General features: G+C 26.9%; 3 protein-coding genes across 3 annotated transcripts in view; all 3 read left to right on the forward strand.

Annotated features, from left to right (window-relative positions):
* The first annotated feature begins 1,397 nt into the window (after nt 1–1,397).
* On the forward strand, nt 1,398–4,841 carry LOC113387757 (eukaryotic translation initiation factor 3 subunit E-like). Its single transcript, XM_026625136.1, has 10 exons — nt 1,398–1,563; nt 1,636–1,752; nt 1,809–1,970; nt 2,292–2,414; nt 2,563–2,691; nt 2,799–2,902; nt 3,096–3,230; nt 3,630–3,824; nt 4,396–4,630; nt 4,703–4,841. Exons 1-10 carry the CDS (start codon nt 1,468–1,470, stop codon nt 4,727–4,729), a joined length of 1,323 nt encoding a protein of 440 aa, XP_026480921.1. The 5' UTR covers nt 1,398–1,467; the 3' UTR covers nt 4,730–4,841.
* A 1,025-nt stretch (nt 4,842–5,866) lies between these two features.
* On the forward strand, nt 5,867–18,808 carry LOC113387551 (protein vav-like). The gene is made up of 17 exons (XM_026624886.1): nt 5,867–6,320; nt 6,419–6,594; nt 6,728–6,793; nt 8,493–8,631; nt 9,859–10,029; nt 10,211–10,414; nt 10,605–10,724; nt 10,887–11,003; nt 11,141–11,311; nt 11,392–11,513; nt 12,029–12,109; nt 15,671–15,788; nt 15,992–16,122; nt 16,211–16,342; nt 16,413–16,562; nt 16,656–16,824; nt 18,558–18,808. The coding sequence occupies exons 1-17, from the start codon at nt 6,111–6,113 to the stop codon at nt 18,612–18,614; spliced, it is 2,334 nt and encodes a 777-aa protein (XP_026480671.1). The 5' UTR covers nt 5,867–6,110; the 3' UTR covers nt 18,615–18,808.
* Nucleotides 18,809–22,657: 3,849 nt separating this feature from the next.
* Nucleotides 22,658–22,996, forward strand: part of LOC113388233 (protein vav-like) — a 5,808-nt gene continuing 5,469 nt past the window's right edge. Inside the window, exon 1 of the mRNA XM_026625632.1 lies at nt 22,658–22,692. Within this exon, the coding sequence (XP_026481417.1) occupies nt 22,658–22,692 (35 nt within the window). The remainder of the gene's footprint in view (nt 22,693–22,996) is intronic.

Below are 22,996 nucleotides of genomic sequence, written 5' to 3' on the forward strand. Positions count from 1 at the left end.
TTCCGGAATATTTGAAAACTTCTCAGAACATTGTATACTCTGTTGGAATTTATCCTTTAAATTATTGCATTGCATTTTAATCCCGAAACAAAATTTGATGTATCATACATCTTCTGGGTGTTAAGGCTACGCCTTATCATTGCATTCTGCGGCAATTTGCAGCTACCATCAAGGACTTCTATTGAATATATTGTTATATCATATTAATTGGAGATATTGTAATCATCATATTAAATATTTTTGCTGCAATTAGTATGAAAAAATACCTTTTCGAAAAACTGGTGTCAGAATAGGTGACTTTTAACCTGCACTTTACAATCTTAGAGGCGCTGCAAAAATCTTTTTCAAGGTGTTTAGGCTTCCATCTCCTAAGAACATAAGATTCATTTATTAATATTTTTTTGCAAATGTTATTGAAGTATTTAGAGTTATAATTACATGTCCTTGTCCTTAGAGTTGCAGATTGTTCTTCTGGTTCTGTATCAGAGCATTCTCCAGTGACTTGAAAACTATTTTGTTATTGCCGTAAAGGAGACACTTCTATTTGGTTTCGATTTCAAATTATCGTTGATTTGTGCCGTAAACCGAAGAGTTAGGTCATCCATTAAAAGATTATTGGCCCTCTGCATCCAAATTGAAAGCATCTTTTTACACACAAATATATATAATATATATTTACACAAATATATATATATATATATATATATATATATATAACATTTTAATAGTATTGTGATGATCCATATTCATTATATGCATAATACATCATTATATACATACCTGATAATTAGATGCCGGAAAGACATGCATTTTTTTATTATATTTGGGGTTATAACAATTTGGCACATAACACTTTATCATTTTAACTTAATAATATATGAAAAAAGTATTCACCAAAACATAATTATATATAAACAATCACAGAAAATCTCAACTACAATACGCGATGACAACTTGACAACTTATAGAAGATGGCCGATCAAATCAATGTAGATCAACAAGCCAGCTGCTAGTTCAATGAAAATGGAAATCGTAGCGCCATCCTTCGAACTATTCAAATGCCAATCCATTTCAAAACACGGTAATATTCATTTGTTCGGAGATTACCGGCCATGGTATACCTTTTTTGAAACAATTAAATTTGAATCTGAGTTGATAGATAAAAATAATTTGATATAACAAGACAACAAATTTTAACTTGATTTTTAGTATTTGATTTATAATTTGTAATTTTAATTAGTTATGTAAATAATAATTTACGTTGAGCCCAAATCGATAAAAGGTTTCGATAAACTATCAGATATCGATATTTAATAACCATTTCAAGTTTATCATCTCAAGTCAATTCCTTTTTCTCTCTATGGTAACCTTTCTGCTGATGCTCACGTTCACAAAAGTTTTGTCATAGAAAAAGCATCGTAAAACTTCAATTTTTATGGTTCCATTTTACGTGTGAGAAACTTAAATATGACAATGTCAAAGTTTGATTTAACTTCCCGTAATGGTCAATATTTAGATAGACATTTAGTATTTCCATTATTAGAATTTTTGTCGGCTAAAGAGGTAATTACCATGTGTCAGTTTTGATTTTTTTATTAACATGCATATATAATATAATATAATTTTGTCTTTTAGATTTACGATGAGACTGAACTTCTTCAGGCAAAACTCGACATACTGAGTAAAACTAATATGATAGATTATGCTATTGATATTAGAAAGCAATTGTATCCTAATGAGGAAGTTCCAGAGGTGAGTTGATAAACATAACACAAGTCGAGCAAGTATTATATAAATAATTCATATAGGAACTTAAGAGTCGAAGAATTCATGTCGTTGCTCGATTGCAAGAACTACAAACTGAAGTGGATCCTATTTTGAAAATTATGGGAATGGAAGATGTAATGAAAACTGTTGAAACCATGAGGGATCCCAAAACTCTCATAAATTATCTTACTAAAGAATTTGATGTGAGTATTCAATAGCTAAATTTAAGTATTTAGTTTTAAGTGCTTTGAATTCTTAATAAATCGTGTTATATTTGAATATTTAAAATTATAATCTGATCAATATTATCTTGTGCCACTTTTTCATTTCTATTACGTATCATAGTTTTAACATGTTTTAAAACTAATTAGTATTTTAATAAGCTAAGTTTAAAATGTCGAAATCAGTAACATAATCAATTTAATTCTAATGAACTAATAGAAATGATTTTTTACTTATCATTTGATTATATTTTTTTTTTTTTGCTAAATTTATGATTTTTAATTTCAAATTTTTACATTTAGTTCAAGATAGAGATGATCGACAGTATGTATCAGCTAGCCAAACATCGTTATGAGTGTGGAAATTATTCTGTTTCAACCAGTTACTTATACTTCTGCATGCTGGTTATGCCTCCAACTGATAAGGTTTGTAACGCTTTTGGGTAAATGGTAATGTGAATATGTAGTAATTAATTGTATCTTTATTTAATTCTATTAATAATAATTCTGATTTGCAATTTAGTTGCAAAGGATTTTACAATGATTTTCATGAAGTTTATTTTTTTCTTTTTAGAATTATATTAATGTGCTTTGGGGGAAATTAGCATCTGAAGTGTTGGTTCAAAATTGGGATGCTGCATTAGAAGACTTGAATAAATTGCGAGACTATATTGATAATAATTCCTTTGGAAGTAATATTCAGGTAGGATAGCTCTAGTAATTTAATTTAATTTTATTAATGTGAGCTATTTATTTATTTCGTTATGAAATATGTCTTAAATATCTACATTACTATGAACATTTTTTTAGGTTCTGCAACAAAGAACTTGGCTCATTCATTGGAGTTTGTTTGTATTTTTTAATCATGCTAAAGGCCGTGACCTGATTGTGGAAATGTTTCTTTACAAACCACCGTAAGTATTTAGTTCTTATTTTTAATTATTTAAAAATAGATATTAAAATCTTTTTTCGTCTTGACTTTAATAAAAATAATCAAATTAAAATGTTCAATATTGTATTGTATATTATTATATTATTAAAAAAAATTAATGCTATTGATATTATATTTTTCTAATTAAGTCTCTAATATTTGCTCATTTATTACAGTTATCTAAATGCTATCCAAACTATGTGTCCACATGTACTACGATATTTGGCAACAGCAGTCATAATCAATCGCACTCGTAGAAATGCACTGAAGGATTTAGTGAAGGTTATTCAACAGGAATCATATACATATAGGTGAGTATTAATTAAAAATCATTGTATTATTGAAAAACTATACCATTCTGATTATCTTTAATCTGCAGACACAGTTTTTATGATCTACCAATAAATATCTTTATTGATAAAAATATTTCTAAATATATTTTGAGATGATTTTTTTTAAAACAAAAATATTTTATTTTTTGTTCAAACTACTGTGTGATAAAACTTTTTGATATAGGATGTAATCTCATTCCATATTTTTTAATCAAATAATCAAATAATTTTTAAAACAAAATTATGATTATTATCTTCCAAAATTATGTAATGCTTTCAAAATTATGTAATTATACTTCAGGATTTTAATAGACCTATTTGAATTATTATATAAAAATAAGTTCTCTTTTATTAATAATTGTGCACTTAACATTGCAGAGATCCTATAACTGAATTCATAGAGCATCTTTATGTAAACTTTGACTTTGAGGGAGCCCGTCAAAAACTTCACGAGTGCCAAACAGTTTTGTACAATGATTTCTTCTTGATCGCTTGTTTATCTGAATTTGTAGAAAATGCACGATTAATGATCTTTGAGACCTTCTGTAGAATACATAATTGCATCAGCATTGGGCAAGTATATAAAATATATATTATATATATATATATATATATATATATATATATATATATATATTTTGTATGATTCTGAATTTGATGTTGACATATGTATTAACAAAGTCTAATAATCAGGCATAACATCATAAAAAAACATGAATTTCTTTCAAAAATTTATTTTAAATCCATACGTTTCGGCTATAATCCTAGCCTTCATTCAGTGGAAAAATTAGTTGATCTTAGTGTTAAATTGGAAAATTTTAATAATCCATGGTATTAGGATATGGTAATGCACTACACTATGTATTATAAACATTAACTTGAAATTACACAATATTTTCACAAAATACTGATTTGAAAAAATCACAAATGGATAGTGTGTTATTCGTAGACTGGTTGAAGATGTTACATCTTCAGGATTATAGCCGAAACGTATGGATTTAAAATAAATTTTTGAAAGAAATTCATGTTTTTTATTGATGTTATGCCCGATTATTAGACTTTGTTAATATATATATATATATATATATATATATATATATATATATATATTGTTTTACATTTTTACAATATTAAAAAATTACAGTATGTTAGCTGAAAAACTGAACATGAATCCAGAAGAAGCAGAATGCTGGATAGTGAATTTGATAAGAAATGCTCGTTTAGATGCTAAAATTGACTCTAAATTGGGGCATGTTGTTATGGGTGGTCAACCACTTAGTCCATATCAACAATTAATTGAAAAAATAGATTCGTTGGCAGTCAGGTCAGAAGCTTTGGCAGGTTTGGTTGACAGGAAACATAAAGCTAAAAATCAAGATGTAAGATCCATTTATGTAGATATAATATTATCATATGTGCAATATTTGCTAATTTTTTTTTTTCAATTTTAGATACGTTGGGGAACGCAGGAATTTTGAGCAGTATTTTTCTCATAATTAACTATAACGTGTTTTAGCAACTTTTTCTGCAGAACCTAAATAAAATGTTTATAATATTTTGTGTTTTTAGTACTTGCTAGTTTCTAATGAGATTACTGTAATAGTTGTGAGTTTGTTTATCTGAGAAAACAGATGGTCTTCACAGTAAAAAGAGAATCTTGATTAAAATTAGTACTAAAAGCTTTGAATCACATGGATTCATAGCAAAATGAAATAAAAAGTGATTTATTAAATGCTTATAAATTATATTAAGTATGTAGTGTAATTATAACCACATTACACATTTAAAGTAATCACTCATTTTGGTTCAACAGAAAAATTTTGATATATTAGCAGTTAATCGTCAACATTATTCAACTTTTGTAGTGAATCTGGCAAAAGTAACTTTTCTCGTCTATCAAAATAGGGACAAGTCAGGACAGTAATACATGTTTTATGAGGTTGTCCATGCAGGACATGCAAACTGGGCAAACTTTTTCACACTTTAATTCTGTGCATGCCTCTCATCATATTATTTTATTGTCTAGGCCTCTCATTCTGTATTACTTTAATTTCATATTTTGAAACTCTATCACTATTATATTTTCTAAAACGGCGGCCTAGAACAAAGCAACTAAGCAAAGATTTCAAAAATTAATTTCAAGTGGGGCATTTCGAACTTGTCATTCGATTTTGATAAATAATTCATTCGTAGCATACCATAAAACATTCATTTCATCATTTAAAGCTTCAAAATTTAATGATTTATCAAAACTATACAGTTTGAATATATTATTTCAATTATTTTATATACTTTTCAACATAATCTCATATACAAGTTTCCAGCAGAAAATATGAAAAACATTTTTCTTCCCCATTAAATTATCATTAAAAAAATTTAAATAATCTGAATAAAATAATTGAAGTATAAAAAAATATATAAATATATAAAAATAATATATATAAAATGATATATTTCAACTTAACCTCAAAAACATTTTTGTAACAGATTTTTTTGTCTGTTGGTACCGCTGTATGATAATCAGTTCTGACTTCTGATACTTTAATGAAGGTTAAGGATGTGTATGTCAAAAATATGTAAAATGCAAAATAAATTAGATTTAATTGAATATATATAGTAATATATATTAATTTATACCGAAAAAGTAAGTTTTATATTTTTTGCCACGCCCATTGTGATAAGCCGCGCTGTTCAAAATCTTCTGGTAGAAAATAATCTACTATATGGACGTATATTATCAATTACTTCAAATGTCAGTTTGAGTTAAGTTGTGCAAAGTCGTGGTCTGATGAAATAATAATAATGGAGAAATTAAAGTGATCTCTCATATTACTCGAATAATAATTAAAGTTTGGTACAATGGAGCCTGAATTGTGGAGACGTTGTGCAGCTTGGTTAACTAGATGTGGAATTCTTAGAGAAGACCACAAAGCAAATTGGCCTCAAAGTTCAATAGGAGACTTAGCCTACACTTTAAGGGATGGTGTTTTATTGTGCAATTTGTTAGTAGCCTTAGATCCAATATGTATGGATATAAAAGAAGTGAACCAAAGACCTCAGATGGCACAGGTACTACTATCAAAACAACAATAAGTTGCAAATAAAGAAATCTATTTTTTTAAAAAATTACTTAAACCAAGAAATGTATTAACAAAATATTTTTTCAGTTTCTCTGCTTAAGAAATATAAAAATCTTTCTTCAAACATGTCGAAATGTTTTCCGACTGCGAGATACAGAATTGTTTGAGCCCTCAGAATTGTTTGATCTAACTGGATTTCATAAAGTGCTAATTACACTCTCAAAATTATCACAATCCAAAAAAATACAACATAAAAATATATTGTAAGTAAAATTCAATATTTTTAAATACATTCCTAATACATTTTTTATAATTATACTTATATGTTTTACATTCATAATACATATTTGTAAATTATATAAGCTGAAATCTTCTTATTCGAATAATCTTTTATAGAGGATTCTCTGCAGATTCAGAAGTATTTGATTCCCAAGAGGATATTTATAAGGACTTACAATCAAAGTAAGTAAAATATAAATAATTCTTGTATAATTTTATACTTATTATACATATGTACAAGCTTTAACAACTGTAATTTATCAAACTTACAAGATAAATTACATACACATATGCCCATATACTTCTTGATATAAATCAATTTAGCGATTAATATCACAGATATTTTAAAGAGTTAGAAAATTGTTATATGTTTTGGGTAATGATGTGAAATATTTTGATATTTTAGTCAGGGATTCTTAAAAAAAACCAAAAATCTTGAGAGAATATTTTGGTTCAAATGTTTTCAAAAATTTTTTTATTCTCATTTTGGGAACATAATATATTTGAGACAAAAGGATGCTTTGAGATTTCAAAAAATATGATTTAAAATTGTTTGAATTCTATTACAAATTTTAAAATTTGTTAAATGGACTTTATTTTCTGTGAAATTGACTTCTTCTCATAACATTTGCAACATAAATTTTAGTAATCAAATAATGGCTGCTACAAACGGTAATGACAGTTGGGTTTCTTTCACTATAAAATGCCCACCATTAGATGATTGTGTTGAAGAAATATATGAAGATCTATGTTATGTCACATTTTCATCGAGTTTGCCGGAGGTACAAATTCTAGTTTCGTCTTGCTTATGAATTGGCCAATTTATGTTTTTATTTAGAAATGTTTTTATATACACTTTTATACAAATTTTGTGTGTAGCAAACTTTTTAATCAATTGGGCATAATATTTATTGCGCTTTTGAATGCAAATGTAGGAACATTTGTCATATGAATAGTATTTCTATATGCGAATCTGTTAATGTTGCACCAATTATTTTATTTATATTATGGTTTATATGATATATTATGTATAATTAATTCTGCACAATTATTTTTTCTAATTAGATTTTATAAATAATGAACATGTTTTTGTACTTGTTTTATAACTATTGAGACAAGTATAGTTTTATGTGAGAGTAGCAAATAGTTATGTAATCTCTAGTTGCATTTTCAAATATTTATTATTTATTTGAGTATGTATTAATTATAAAATTTAGAAACAGCTGGAATGTAAGATTTGATCCTTTATACATGATTGTGGCATTTATATATTTTTATATGCTATCTTTGGAAATAGCAGCACCAGACTATAGTTTGTCTAATCATCAGCGTTTTCATAAATAACTAATTTTGATTACTTATGGTAATGTTATCTTCAAACATTGTTTTTTGTGAATAATATAACTTTACAATGAAACTTAAGTAACTAATATTTATGAAGTGAATATACCATAAGAAATAATTTAATTAACTCATTTTTTATTTTTCATGAATATTTTCTATATTAAGAGGTTTTATTGATAGAAGGCATAGAAAATGTTAGAATAACTGTCATAATGTCTTAAACTTTAGAACTACAATAATAATTGTTTAATTGTAATTAGCATTAATTGTTTAATACTGATACTATTTCTACACTAGAATTTGTTTAATTAAAAGTGAAATGTATTATCGAGTTATAATCAAAACATTCCATCTGTTTTAAAAACGTTTTTAAAAATTGGCAAAACTTTTTTAGCTTTTGTTAGAATGCAGTGCAGAATTATTTCCTAAAATGCATCTTTCTTATGAAAATGGCATCAGTATTTTCATGTACGCTTGTTCGTGTTTTTTTTTTTCATTTACCTAAACGTGTTTGTGGGCATGACGTGAATGTGTTCAGTGGCGCATCAGATGGTGCTCGAGCTAGTGGGGCGCACAGACTATCTGGTGGAGCATTTGGCCATGATTACTCCATGGTACGGGAAGAGGAGACTTATCAAGATCTGTGCGCTGTTCGTAAGGCCACCAGAAACTCCCAGGTAGAATATGTTTATATGCTATGGTAGTTGTGAAGCTCTGAATAGTCGAAATATATGTTCTTACTTGAGATCTAAACTGTAACACTGGCACTTTTTATTACTATTTTGATTTCTAGTTTTGTAATACAGTTATTATTTATTACTATTTGTCATACAAGACAGTTATTAATAAACCTTTTTAAAAGAAAACACGTTGAAATAAACACAAATAAGAACTTTTCATTATGGCATTGTTTTGTTTTATTTGGTACAACTATTATAAAGGGATACCCCTTAAAAGAATAATGGGTTTTTGTATAAGTTACTGTTAAACTTCAATAGAAATGATTCTGCATAATTAAATTTATCCAAGGCTATAGCATTTAAAATTTTTAATTAAAAATACACGTTGCACTACATTTTATCAAATTCATAGATACAATTTTAAATTGGTATCAGCTAATAAAATTATATTATTTGTTCAGAATATTGTTTTTTACAAAATATATTGAATTTTATAAATTTTAGTGTTCAACTAAAATATATATTAGTTTATATATTAATTTATATCAAAAGATAGATTATTTCATATATTTCAGTTTTCTACATTGTATCGAAATTCGGTTTGCATTACATTTTGGATTAATATATATAATTTTGATTGTTTTGCATGAGATCTCTTGTAAACTCGATTCTTTCGATAATTTTGGCTTTTTTATCTATTCATTTAAATAACTTTTGAAATACATATTATAATATAGAGGATGCCAGGTATGTTACATTATTTTTGCATCTAGATCTAAATGTTATGAGAGAATGAATTACTATATTTTGATATATATATATATATATATATATATATATATATTTAAAGTATTTTGCAGCCCAATCAGGGAATTAAAAAAAGATTAAAATAGAGAAATTATTCTATTAAACGTTTTGACACTTAATGCGTGTCATCATTCAGTTATCAAACCAGGCCAAACACAAAAAAAATATAAATTTATTAAACACTAAACTTGTACGAAAGAACATCATAATAATAAAAAGAGAAATTAAAGGAGCACATATTGCCCTCCTATATTGGGTGTTGTTTGGTCGCTGTGCATTGTAACACAACCAAATTTAATTCAACGATTGGGCTGCAAAATCCTTCAAATATGTATCATTGTAGACAAAACTATCATATAGGAGTACTTCGAGGATAAACTATTTTTATATTACTAAATTTTAATATTACATTTTTAGCTTGCTGCCAATATCCAAACTATGGAAAAGCGAGATCATGTCATCAGAGAGCTAGTTGACACTGAAACAAAGTATGTAGAAATGTTAGAAAATTTATTGAATAAATTTATGGTGCCCTTATCAAACCTCATGCGTCCAGCCGATCTTCGGATTATTTTTAACAAAATTCAAGTAAGTTTTTATTAAACCTACTTCAATTATTTTAGTTTAAAATATATTCAATATGCCTTGCCTAACATTAAATTAAAGTTTTATTTTTGCATAATCAGGTATTCCCACCAGCTATGGTCTTGTTCCTAATTAAAATTACGCGGTTTAAAGATTATTTTAAAATGTCTATATATTTTTTCAGGAATTGTATGACATTCACTTAGAATTTTGCCAACAATTGCAAAGGGCGACATTGCCTAAGCCCGAAATTAAGTTGAGCGAAGTTTTTCTAAGCTGGCGAGAAAAATTTCTAATTTATGGTGATTATTGTTCAAATTTAACATTGGCTCAAGATACATTACGTGATATAATGAACAAGGAGGAATCAGTTAATCAGCAAGTAATTGTAAGTATCGGACTATTTTATTATTAATGATGAATTTTAGATTCATTTACTAACATGGTTTTCTTTAATAGATATTACATATAAATATGTTTAAATGATAAAATTTTGATAAATGATAAAGTTTAATTGAATTCAAATGTGAAATAGACATTGGTATACTATTTATGGTTTTTTATTATTCTCAATATAGAAATGTCAAAAGGAACATAGTGATGGTCGAATTCAATTACGAGATATATTACCAGTGCCAATGCAGAGGCTATTGAAATACCATTTGCTGCTGGACAAATTAGTTTCTGAAACAGTACCTGTAAGTTTATTACGTATTAAGATGATAAAATTAATAATGCAATCAATTTATTATATTTTTGATATAATTTTATATATAGTACTCTAAAAAGGAATAAATTAAGTTTGCAGTTACATCAGATTGTATAGGGTATATAGTACTAGCTCAATTTTATTATTGTAGACCCATGAGGATTATCGAGGCCTGGAGAGAGCTAAAGAGGCAATGATTGATGTTGCTCAATATATTAATGAAGTGAAACGTGATAGTGAACTATTAGTAGTACTGAATAAAATTCAAGTAAGTATTTTTGTGCTTACTTCCCATCTTTATAAAGAATATGTATTTTTGAAACAAATCTATTTCTATCTATTCTTAAATTTCAATTAAAATGTACATAAGACATATATATGATTATATCTTTGTGCTTGTTTTAGGATAGTATATCAGAGTTATCACTTCCTGAAGGAACAGATCTCAGGTTATATGGTAAATTAATATTAGATGGTGAATTGAGAATAAAAGCACATGAAGATCAGAAACAAAAAACTAGATACGTTTTTATATTCGATAAAATAATGCTTCTGTGCAAAAATGCCAAATTAGGGGTAAGCAAGTTCTATTCATGTTTAATATGCTACGAGTTCTGCTTGTATATATAATAATTCATTAATATATTGAATTTCAGAATGCTCAATATACATTTAGGGAATCAATACCTTTACATGAATATAGAATAGATGACTCACAAACCAGAAGAACTTTGGGTAAAGACACTAGATTTCAATACAGTTGGTTTTTAGTAAGGAAGTAAGTTCTGTTTTGTAAATTATTAATTTATGTACATAAATAAATATTAATTTATTTATCTAAATTTAATCTGAAAATTTTCCACAAAAACAGTTTCAGTTCAACAGTTCAAATTAAAATTGCAGAATTACATAAAATGGATCGCACAAAATCATATTGAACACTAAACATATATAAACATGCACGTACATGAAAACTGTGTTGAGTTCGGAAAGTTTTCAGACCATTATATATTGTATATATATATATATATATATATATATATATATATAGTTTTATTACATACCTATGTTTAATTTGTGAAATATAACTGATTGATTAAATCCGGTCATTCAAATTACTCAAGAAATTTTCTTATTTTTAATATCTATTAATTAAGAACAAGGTGTTTCTACATTTAATATTAGTTCTATATAAATAACATATGCCATACATTAATTATCAAAAACATCATTACTTAATATTTATTACTTGTTTACATTTTTGAAAAAACTCAAACTTTTATACATTTTTAGAAGAAGAGAAACGGCGTATACGTTATATGCACATACAGAAGAGAAAAAAAGAAATTGGATCCGAGCTATGCAGGAAGCTATGTAAGTTTAGATATTTTATTTTTAATTATAAAAACAATTAACAGGAAATGTCTTTGCAAATCAATTGTAGAAGCGGCAATGCTATTGTTTTAATAAGTTATTTTATCATGAATCTTTTTACCATAATGAATTTTGCTTGTTTTCTTTTCATGGTAATTTCTTTCGTTTTGCTGAATTTCTATTTGGTACATTTCTTTCATTGAAACTTACATTCTGTAGATTATTTTTTGGTTTATCAGTTTTTATTACCTTTTTCTTAATTAATGTGACACTGTCGCATAAACAAGCGGTATTTATATATTTATTGGAATATTTGTCACAAGGTTTTACTTTTTTATATCTCTGGTTCATATCTGATGCATGAAAATTGTTTTCTTGTGAACTTTCTTGAAATAATGTGCCTGACGAATCTTTATGTTTACTAGTTTTTATATCATATTTTTTGCATAGTTGTTTATTATTCTGAAACGCTATAGTTTTGCAATCACAACTGTCTGCACACACTCTGTGATATCGTGTGCCATCAATATCCCAGCATCTGTTGTCGCTTCTATGATAGTTTGTTACTATTGATGAATTGGAATCGCAAATATCGAAAGAAGATGATTCATCTGATTTATGAAATTCTATTTGTTTGACGTTATTTGGAATACTTGTTATGTAATTAGCATGCACTGTTGTATTTAAAGGACTTCGAATTGTAGGATATTTACACATTTTCATTCGCTCCAGATCTATGTAGGAATCATCATGGTCTACCCAATATGAATTTGTTTGTTTTTTTGGCTTGACTTTCAAAAAACCTTCATCTCTTTTTGTTGATTTACAAATTGGTTTCTGGGTTACCTGTTGATTTTGTTACATTTCAAAAAAGTAATAAATTATATAATTAGTCATGTTTTTATGGGATATATTTTCTTTTACCTTTGACTGAGGGGAAGTTGATGGATCTCTGCTGCTAGAAGTGCTTGGTGTATTAATATATGAACTTGTCGATGGGCTGCTCTTCTTTGTATTCTATTTTAATAATATTTATTCTTAGGCTTATTATTAAAGAATTTAAATATATTTGATGCAACATGTAATTCTATAAAACCAATTATTCAAATACCATTTGTTTTGTATCACAAGCGATGATATCACTGTCGTAGTTGTAGCATCTAATTTCTTTCTCAGATGAAACAGACGCTTTACCTGATGTTTTCCTCTTTTTCTTTCTTTGAGATGATGTTGGTCTAGTTTTGTGTTTTACTGCTGGGGATTTGCTTCTTGCTGTAGCTAATGTAATTGATACAATTATAAATAAAGGAAAAACGTAAGGTAATAAGAATGTGTAACAAAGGGTCTTTAACTTATTACATTCACTAATTGATCACAAATTTAAACCAATACCAATAATGTAACTCAATGTGTAATATTTTTTTTAACTTTCCGCAGAAGAAGTTTATGTTTTCATCAAAAAATCCGATATGCTAATTTTATGTTTTCTCGACGTTTCAAGCTATTCTGAATCAATGAGACCAAATTTAGAAATATTATGTGGGTGTGTGTATGCTTATGTGAACAGATTTTTTGCCATAAATCGACGTTTTCTCAAAAATGGCTGGACCGAGGACTAGCGTTCATCAATATGCGCTTCGATCTGCCAAGCTGTTTCTTTGTAAATAGCAAAAAAGTGAAACTTTTTTCGTCCATGTTTTAGCCCGCAATTCTGAATCGATTTTGAAAATTCAAAAACTGTTCGAAAGATATATGGTTGGGAATCGTGCTGATTAGTGTTTGGTAAAGATCGGTCGGGCCGTTTTCTAGTAATAAAGTTTTAAAAAAAAATTTCGACGATTTTTATGTTTTTTTGTTTGACGATAGGTCCCATAGTCTTGTAGATCATACTAAAATAAAAAGGCCCTACGACACCCTACAATACGTTTAATTTTAAAAATTCTTCGAAGTTTGCAAAAATTAATTCATAAATTAATTTATTTTATATTGATTAAGTTGATTATTTAAACATATCGGGAAGTTCATGCAACTTGCCTGAAGGCAAAATACCAATACCAACTAGTTTGTTTTTAATATTTATTCGTGAATATTTATATTAAACTTGTTGGTCTGTGTTTGAAAGTTTTGTTTTATAGATATATCTTACCATTCCCTAGTTTTGGTGGACCATAGTAATCAACCCAAGTTTTTTTCTCAAATCCTTTATTTGTTTTCGCACATCTGTTCATGACTAATTCATTTTATACATTTTCTATTAGAACTTTCGCGTTGACTTTCTTCCTAATCTTATTCGTCATAGTTTTCAAATTATTGATTATTTCTTCAAATTTTTAAGTTGCCATGCTTATTCGCAACATGATATTTAAAATCATATTTTTATATATTTTTATTATTTTTTATAATTAAAGTAATGACATTTATTAATTTTGAAGATTTTGTTTTTGACTTATGATTTTTTTCAACTGTCGATTTGCCCTGGTGCTTATCATACTACTTTTTTCGCCATATAGCCATAATATATATAAGAATTTTTAATTTGTCATATTTTTGAACAACTTCATACAATTTTTTAAGATTGCATAAAATTTAAAATTATGTATTAAATTTTCGAACTTTGTTTCCACATTTAAAAACAAAACTTAATTAAAAAAATTAGTTTTTTTTATTCAAAATTTTAAACAATATTACTATTTTCATTATATTTTTCTGAGAAATGTTCAGAAGAACTTGAAACAGATAAAAAATATTTAGTTTTTAGAAATTTTAACTAAGGGAATAAGTTTATTGCAATTTAAAAATAAACTAGTGGTGTTTCGCATCGTGCCTTAAGGCAAATTGCTGGTACTTCCCGTTCCTTAATGAAATATTAGAGGAATATTAAATGTTTTCAAATAGATTATTATAAATAATGTTACTCTCATTATTCTTATTTATAAAAATTAAATAAACAAACTTAATCAATCGGGTTTAAAATGAAGAACATTGTCATATTATATAAACTGAATTGCAAAGTTAAAATTATTTATTTGAAGTATGTAAGTGATATTTAGAACTTTTTCTAGAATTAGAATTACAGTTCAAATTATTTTTTGATATACAAAAAAATATTTTTTTGAAAATTAAAAAAAAAATGGAAAAAAATTCTTTCCCCAAAAAAGCAACACCGTTTCGGATGCTAAGATCTCTCAAAAATTGATTTTTTCACCTTTAGCTCTATATCTCCGAAACGGCTGGACCTGCCTCTGCTAAAATCTAATCACCACTTCTCCCCAACATTACAAATCGAATGTTTTTTGGATCATTCAAATCGGTTGATCCGTTCTCTTAAAAAACGACATTTTTAGCACTTTTTGTTCCAAATTTCCGAAGTCGCTGAACCTGCCTTCGTCAAAAACTAATCAGCACGTCTCCTCATCAATAGAAATCGAATTTTTGTTGAACCATTCAAATCGGTTCATTTCATTTTCGATTTTCGGCCCATTACTATCCTACGGGAAGTTAAAATATATTATTTATTTCTACTATCCATAATTTATGTGATTTGATTTATATATATTACAGGGATAATGTGGAACCGGCAGTGTGCATGAAAACCGATCACAAATTTGTTTTGAAAACATTTGATCGACCTTTAGCTTGTCATCACTGTTCGAAATTTCTTAAAGGGCGAATATTTCAGGTATATATTATTTAATTCAAAAAAATTCATGTAATTTAATTATTTATTTACAAAAAAAAATATAACTTACATTTGCTCTTTAAAAAATAAATGTAAAGAGCTAATTCAGATTATTAGAAAAAGTGTTTTTTCACTCTAAAGTTATTTTTTAACTTTAAGTGATTAGAGAAAGTATTTTTTCGTCTAAAGTTATTTTTATACAGGGTTACAAATGTGAAAGTTGTGGCATAGCAGTCCATAAGACTTGCATAGCGAATTCTGGGCGGTGTGGACCACCTCAACCACCGCCACCGCCAGCAAATGTGGTCGATAGACAATTAGCGGAATATTTATGGTAATATTCATCACTAAACCACCATGCTATAAATGTATAAAGTAGAATATATTATGATAAAAAAGAATTATATTCACTTTTTTCGAAGGTATGTCGGAGAAATGGGTAGAGATTGTGCGACCAGAAAATTAGAACAAAGAATAAATGGTACCTATTTATTACGAGTTAGACCTCAAGGGCCAACTCATCCCGATGAGACCCCTTATGCATTGAGCCTAAAGTGAGTGTTTATATTTCATTTATTTTGTTCAAAATTTTTTCAGATAAGATTTAATTTTAATTTTTTTCAGGACTGATGATAAAGTAAAGCATATGAAAGTATATAAAAAGCAAGTAGAATTAGTACCACAATATTATCTATCCGAATCTCGATATTTTAAAAGTATTGTTGATTTAATTGCATATTATGAGCGTACAAGTCTTGGCGAAAATTATGTTGGGTTTGTATTTTAGTATTTATGTCTAAATGACCCCAGTCTACATTTTATATATTAATTTATATGCATCTTTTTAATGTCATTCAACTTTTATAGATTGGACGTGAGTTTGCAGTGGCCTTTTCATCAAATTTTAGCTATAGCCGAATACAATTTCGAGCCCGATGAGACTAATCAATTGCCTCTAGTCAAGGGATGTGAAGTTCTTATTTTGAGCAAAGAAGGCGATGAGCGAGGATGGTGGAGGGGAAAAGTCATGGACAGAGTAAATATAAATTTGTTAAACTATAGCATACTATTTTTACGATAACTGACTATTCTTACTTGAATTATTTTCTTCAGAACATATTTATACCTGAATTTAAGTACATATTAAGTAATTTTAGCATTGTTAATTATATGACAAGGCATATTTTAAAAATTATTTTTTTCATATCCAACTAATATCACATTTATACTACATTCATATAACTAAGGAATAATGTATTTATCTCTGGTGTATATTTTATTAACTTCCCGAAGAAGTAGATTATGTTATCATAAAAAAAATCCGATTCCATAATTTTATGTTTTCCCGACGTTTCAAACCATTCTGAATCGAAAGAGACCAAATTTGGAAAAAGTGTATGTGTGTGTGTGTGAACAGATTTTTTGCCGTAAATCGACGTTTTCTCAAAAACGGCTGGACTGATTTCAAAAATTTAAAAACTATTCGATGTATCTCGATGAGGACTATCGTTTATCAATTTTGCGCGACGATCGGCCAAACCGTTTCTTTGTAAATAGCAGATAAGAGTAAATTTTTTTGTTTTAGCGTTTCAGCCCGCAATTCTGAATCGACTTTACAAATTCAAAAACCGTTTGAAAGATATTGGGAATCGACCTGATTAGTTTTTGATAAAGATCGCCTGGGCCGTATTCTTGTAATAAAGTGTTAAAATTTTTTTTTCGAATATTTCTATGATTTTTTTGACGGTAGATTCCATAGCCTTATTATAGATCATACTAAAATATTACGGCCTTACGACAAGTCGTTTAATTTTAAAAATTCTTTAAAGTTTGCAAAAATTAGTATCGTTTTTTTGTCATTTTTCAAAATTAGACCTTTCATCGACATTTGCCCAAAAACGCCTGAACCGAGTTTAGAAATATAAAAGCCATTGTATGTATCTCAGTGAGGACTATCGTTTGTCAGTTTTGTGCAACGATTTGCCAAGCCGTTTCTTTGTAATTTGGAAAAAAGTGTTAAACTTTTCGACCACATTTAAGCACAAACTACCGAATCGATTTTAAAAAATCAAAAACTGTTCGAAAGATATTGGTTGGGTATGATACTGATTTGTTTTAGGCGAAAATCTACTGAGCCGTTTTCTTGTAATTCGTTTTTGAAAAAAAAATTGAGTCGATTTTTATGAAACTTTTTTTGGCGATATATATCATTGTCTTGTAGAACCATACTGAAATATTACGGACTTATGACAAGTAGTTTTAATTTTAAAAATTCATCAAAGTTTGAGAAAATAAGTAGATTTTTTGACGTTTGTTAAAATTAAAATTAGACGATTTACTTGGTATAACGATAGAGTACTCACTCCTAATGAACATACTAAATCATTAAAGTCCTACCGAAACTGGTTCAATTATAAAAGTTATTGATTTTTGAAAATTTGCTTTTTGAGAATACTTTGAGTTAACGTGTTCGTTCGTTTTCAATTATGTGTAATAAATCCACTCGAAATACTTTTAATCACTCATAAATTAATTTATGTTTCATTGATTAAGTCGATTATTTACACATAAACAAGAAGTTCATGTAACTTGCCTGAAGGAAAAATACCAATACCAACTAATTTTAGAATTATGTTGATTATATGACATATATTTTAAATATTATTTTTTCATATTGAAACAATATCATATTTATACTATGTATATGTATGTATTTTATTCTAAATTGCCTATAAAGATCTTACTAATCCCATTATTTCATTGTTTCAGGTTGGTTTCTTTCCAAAAGATTATGTAAGAGAGACTCGACATGTAAGTGATTATTAGTGATAATCAAAATGAAGAGCTTATCGGGTATGTGTGCATTTGTTTTGATTTTAATTATTATTTGCAGAAAATTTGTACAATTTTAGAATCATGTTTATTCATACTCATGCTTTGACTTTTGCAGTAATGCGAATTTTTTATTTAGTTGTCGAACATTGAAAACATCTATTGTTTGTTATAGATATAATTTTAATTTTCGACATAGTCATTTTATGTCGCTGACAATATATTTTACAGAACATATTCTCAATGTTTTATAATTCAAATAACGTTGTGTTATGAACAATTTACAATTTTAGTAGTGACAATTTTAATTAAAATAAATAATACTTATCATCATATTAGTTATTGAAAAGAAATTGTTGGCGTTGTATTTTTATTAAAATTTAGATATTGTTCAAAAATGTATAATGCCAGTAGGCAATTCTTAATTTTTTTATTTACTCAATACAATTTAAAGAGTTTAGAATGTGACATTTATCTATAATACTTATGATTGTACCTGTTGCATATTTATATTTACAAGAAGCTTGAAATTTATGTGGTATACCATTTAATATAATGAATAATAATAGATATATAAATTCTATAGAAAATTATGTATCTATTAAGTGAAATAATGAGTCTAAAAATGTTAGTGACTGTAAAATGAAAAGAAAAACTTTATAGTTTTTCAATAGATTAAAATACATACTAAATTGATTGAATTGCTCACATAGAATATTTAAATTTCTGAATTCAAATGTGAAGTGCAAAATTAGTTAAATGTATACATTTTCTAAAATGTATATAAAGTTGAAATGACATGACTCTTCTATATATACAATATATATATATATATATATATATATATATATATATATACTTATATTTGTATACATACATACGCTCTAATTAAGAAAAGTGCCAAAGGTCTAATTAGTTTTTCAACTCTGATTTGTAATACAATTCGGTGTATAAAGCGCATTCCACAAAATTTGAAATTATTCATACATATCTAACACGTCCATTTACTTAATTTTTCTTGTAAATATATTATTAACGGAATATATTAAAATACAGATTATTATATATTGAAAATATAGATATATATGCATTTAATTGATTCTAAGGAAAGTATATTTTATAAAGTACATTTTTGATGAAATCATAGTAACTTTTAAATACCATACGAAAAATTCAAAGATTTTACCAATAATATGATTTGAAATAAATAATAGCATTGCTTATTTTATTAAAGGGTTTTTTGCAATTGATTGAATGCTATTAAAATTCAGCGTAAACTATATATTTGCGTTTCGAATATTTAATTTTTTGTTTACTATAATTTAAATGATATTTTTAATATGATTGTGAATTTACACTAAAATTATATTTTAAAATGTTTACTAGCGGATATTAATTTACTACGAGGTATATTATAGTTTTCACTTCTACCATTGAAGCAAAATATGATATACTTACAATAATCTGAGGTATTTTTATTTAAATTAAACTATACATTATAACATCATTTGCAACATTAATTTCAATATTAGTACTATATTTAAAAAAGCATTAATTAGTTATATTTTTTTTTAAAAAAAGAAAATATCGACTGATGAGTAAGTGGCCCATTTAACAATGGTATCGAAATATTTTTAAGTCCAATATGAATTTATAGCTTTTTATCTTTACATTTGAATTCACTTACTTGTGGATCGATACACCGCTGAAAATCATACTTTTTCTTTTAAAATCTTGTTTAATATTAAATGCCTGCAAATTGCGATTAGCCTGTGCATAATTTTTTTCTCTAGTGATATTAGATTTATGAATAATGAATCGTGTCATGGTTAAAAAGAATCTATTTTTTATATTCTTTTTTTGTACAATGTTACTAAAACAATATCGATAGTTTAAAAGCATGTGGACATATTTTTAAGTTATTGAATTTAAAAAAAAAGTTAATATAAGCCCAAATTAAGAATTTGGTAGTCAATTGATTGCATAAACGTTATTTCGAATAATTTTAAATTTTATGCAAATATTATATTCAATGCTATCATGCGTGTTCGAAAAATATATAATATTTATATGATTTAAATGTGAATATATTTATGTGTATAAACCTTGACTATAGAAATTAAATTCAAGAGTTGTTAATGTTGAAAATGCTTAACGAAAATACAAAATAAATATAATACAAGTGAGTTTTTGATTTTTTAAATATTTGAATTTATTTTTTGTTTGTTTTAAATGTTACGGTAGACAAATATGCTATTTCGTTACTTAATCGATTATAACTCGTTCAAATTAGCTGATTTTGGACAAAAATCGATAACAATTCAGATATTATACAATCTTAAAAGATAGGTGGAATTCTATAGTGTTATGAAATAAGTAGAGAAATAGAAAAATTTCATTTATTAGTACGGAACCCGACCTTTATAATTTATATCATATTTATGCAATATTTTAAGTTTATGAGATTATTAATTAAAAACGATTTTGATTATTAGCGGGTACTGATCAAAATTACTCAAATTATTTTAGCTCAGAATAATTTCTTATAATCTTATCCTAAGGTAGGATTTTGAAATAGATATTTTAATTTTAATAATAAATTAAATATATCTATTTCAAATCCTTTTTAAATTTATTAAAAATTAAATATATCTATTTCAAAATCCTTAAGAGCTTAAATATTATGAGTAATTTTGATCAGTACCCGCTAATAATCGAAATTGTATTTTAATAATTAATCTCATAAACTTAAAAATATCCATATATATATGATATCAAACACCATAGAGTATAAAGAAATTACAAAGTTGCTGAAAAAAAGTATTAAGTAATAACTAAAATAGTGCTATTATTTGTTTGTATGATCCATTATCATAGTTTATTATGCATTATTCTAATTTGGATAACTAATGCCTTTCAAAACCTTCATAAAATTGGAATATTCCAATCGAGTAATCTATTGCTATTATTGCAAATATTTTGAGAATTCATACATGGCCTAAGACCAAATTGATAAAAAATCATAAATTTTAAATTAAGTCAAAGTTAATCAGATATGTACTACTGGTATTTCTGGAATAGAAAAGATCAACAGTTGTTAATAAAACTAATCTAATTAAAAATTAGAAAGTGCACCTTATAAAACAAACATATTTTTATTAATATTATTGATTATATATAAAAAAAAGTATTTGGATAATATACAAGAACTTAATACAATTTTATAATAATAATTAACAACAGAATAACATTAAGTTTTTGTTTTAAATATTTTGGAGACTAATTATAAGTGTTGTCGGTTTTACAGAGGGGCACATGTTCCAAGGCGCACAAACTGAATATCTGAAATAATAAAAATAGTTTACAAACGGAATAGAGATAAATGAAAATATAATTATAAGTTCAAAAAGTTTTGTTGAACTAAAGTTCGTGGCACTCATATAGATAGTGGAGAACAAGAACATTGTAAACCGTACGTTTAAATTATAATTTGTTTGTAGTAACTGTTACATTATCTTTCAGCATCCACACCGATATGACAATCCACACCGATTGTCATATTTGTCTTACTATACTTGAGCATATTTTTGTTTACTTTTTATTATTATCTAGCATATACCATGCACTGAATCATATTTGAGATCTATAATCTCAAGTGAAAATCTGTTGGCCGAGATTGGGATCGAACCCGGAACTATTGATGGTCTACAAAACCACGGCTTACTTTTGGTCCGGGTGCTAGCAACGTTTTCGAGAAAGAACTTTAGGCAGGCTGATTTCTTGATATGTGGTCCTTGGTGCTCTGTGAAAAGAGCACAATGACCGCATACCAAAAAATCAGCCAGCCTAAAGTTCTTGTTTTGAAAACGTTGCTGCCTCCTATACTATTTATTTACATAACACATTTGACAAATTAATTTTCAAACCTTCGGATGTACAACTATTTTGACACATCAGCCTCTGTCTATTGTGATAGGTGTTGCCATCACTGGCACAAACAGGATTATATTCAGGAGTTGTGGAACATCTAGCAAGACATGCGGCCAATTGTGGTGAAGGCGGCATTGCAACTGTTGGATCCGGGAAGGAACTAAAAATGGTAAGAAATATAAATGTGGACGAAAATGTTTAAATACTTTCAAAATTAGTCTTTTATTTTATTTGCCGTATTCTATATTCGGCATTTAACATTTAACCTCAACGAGGATTGGATTGAAAATAATCTAATATCCCAAATTAGAATTGAAGTGCCCTAGTTTGCGAATCAGGTGAAAATGCAATAAATTACTAACAGTTTTAGTCGGTTTTAATAATAGGTTCAAATTTTAAAATAATTTAAAAAACCTTTACATTTATAAAGACATTCATGGATTCAT

The sequence above is a fragment of the Ctenocephalides felis genome, unplaced genomic scaffold (assembly GCF_003426905.1).
Source record: "Ctenocephalides felis isolate EL2017-DRISC unplaced genomic scaffold, ASM342690v1 CF-g0.4_SCAFFOLD_03572, whole genome shotgun sequence".
Taxonomy (NCBI): domain Eukaryota; kingdom Metazoa; phylum Arthropoda; class Insecta; order Siphonaptera; family Pulicidae; genus Ctenocephalides; species Ctenocephalides felis.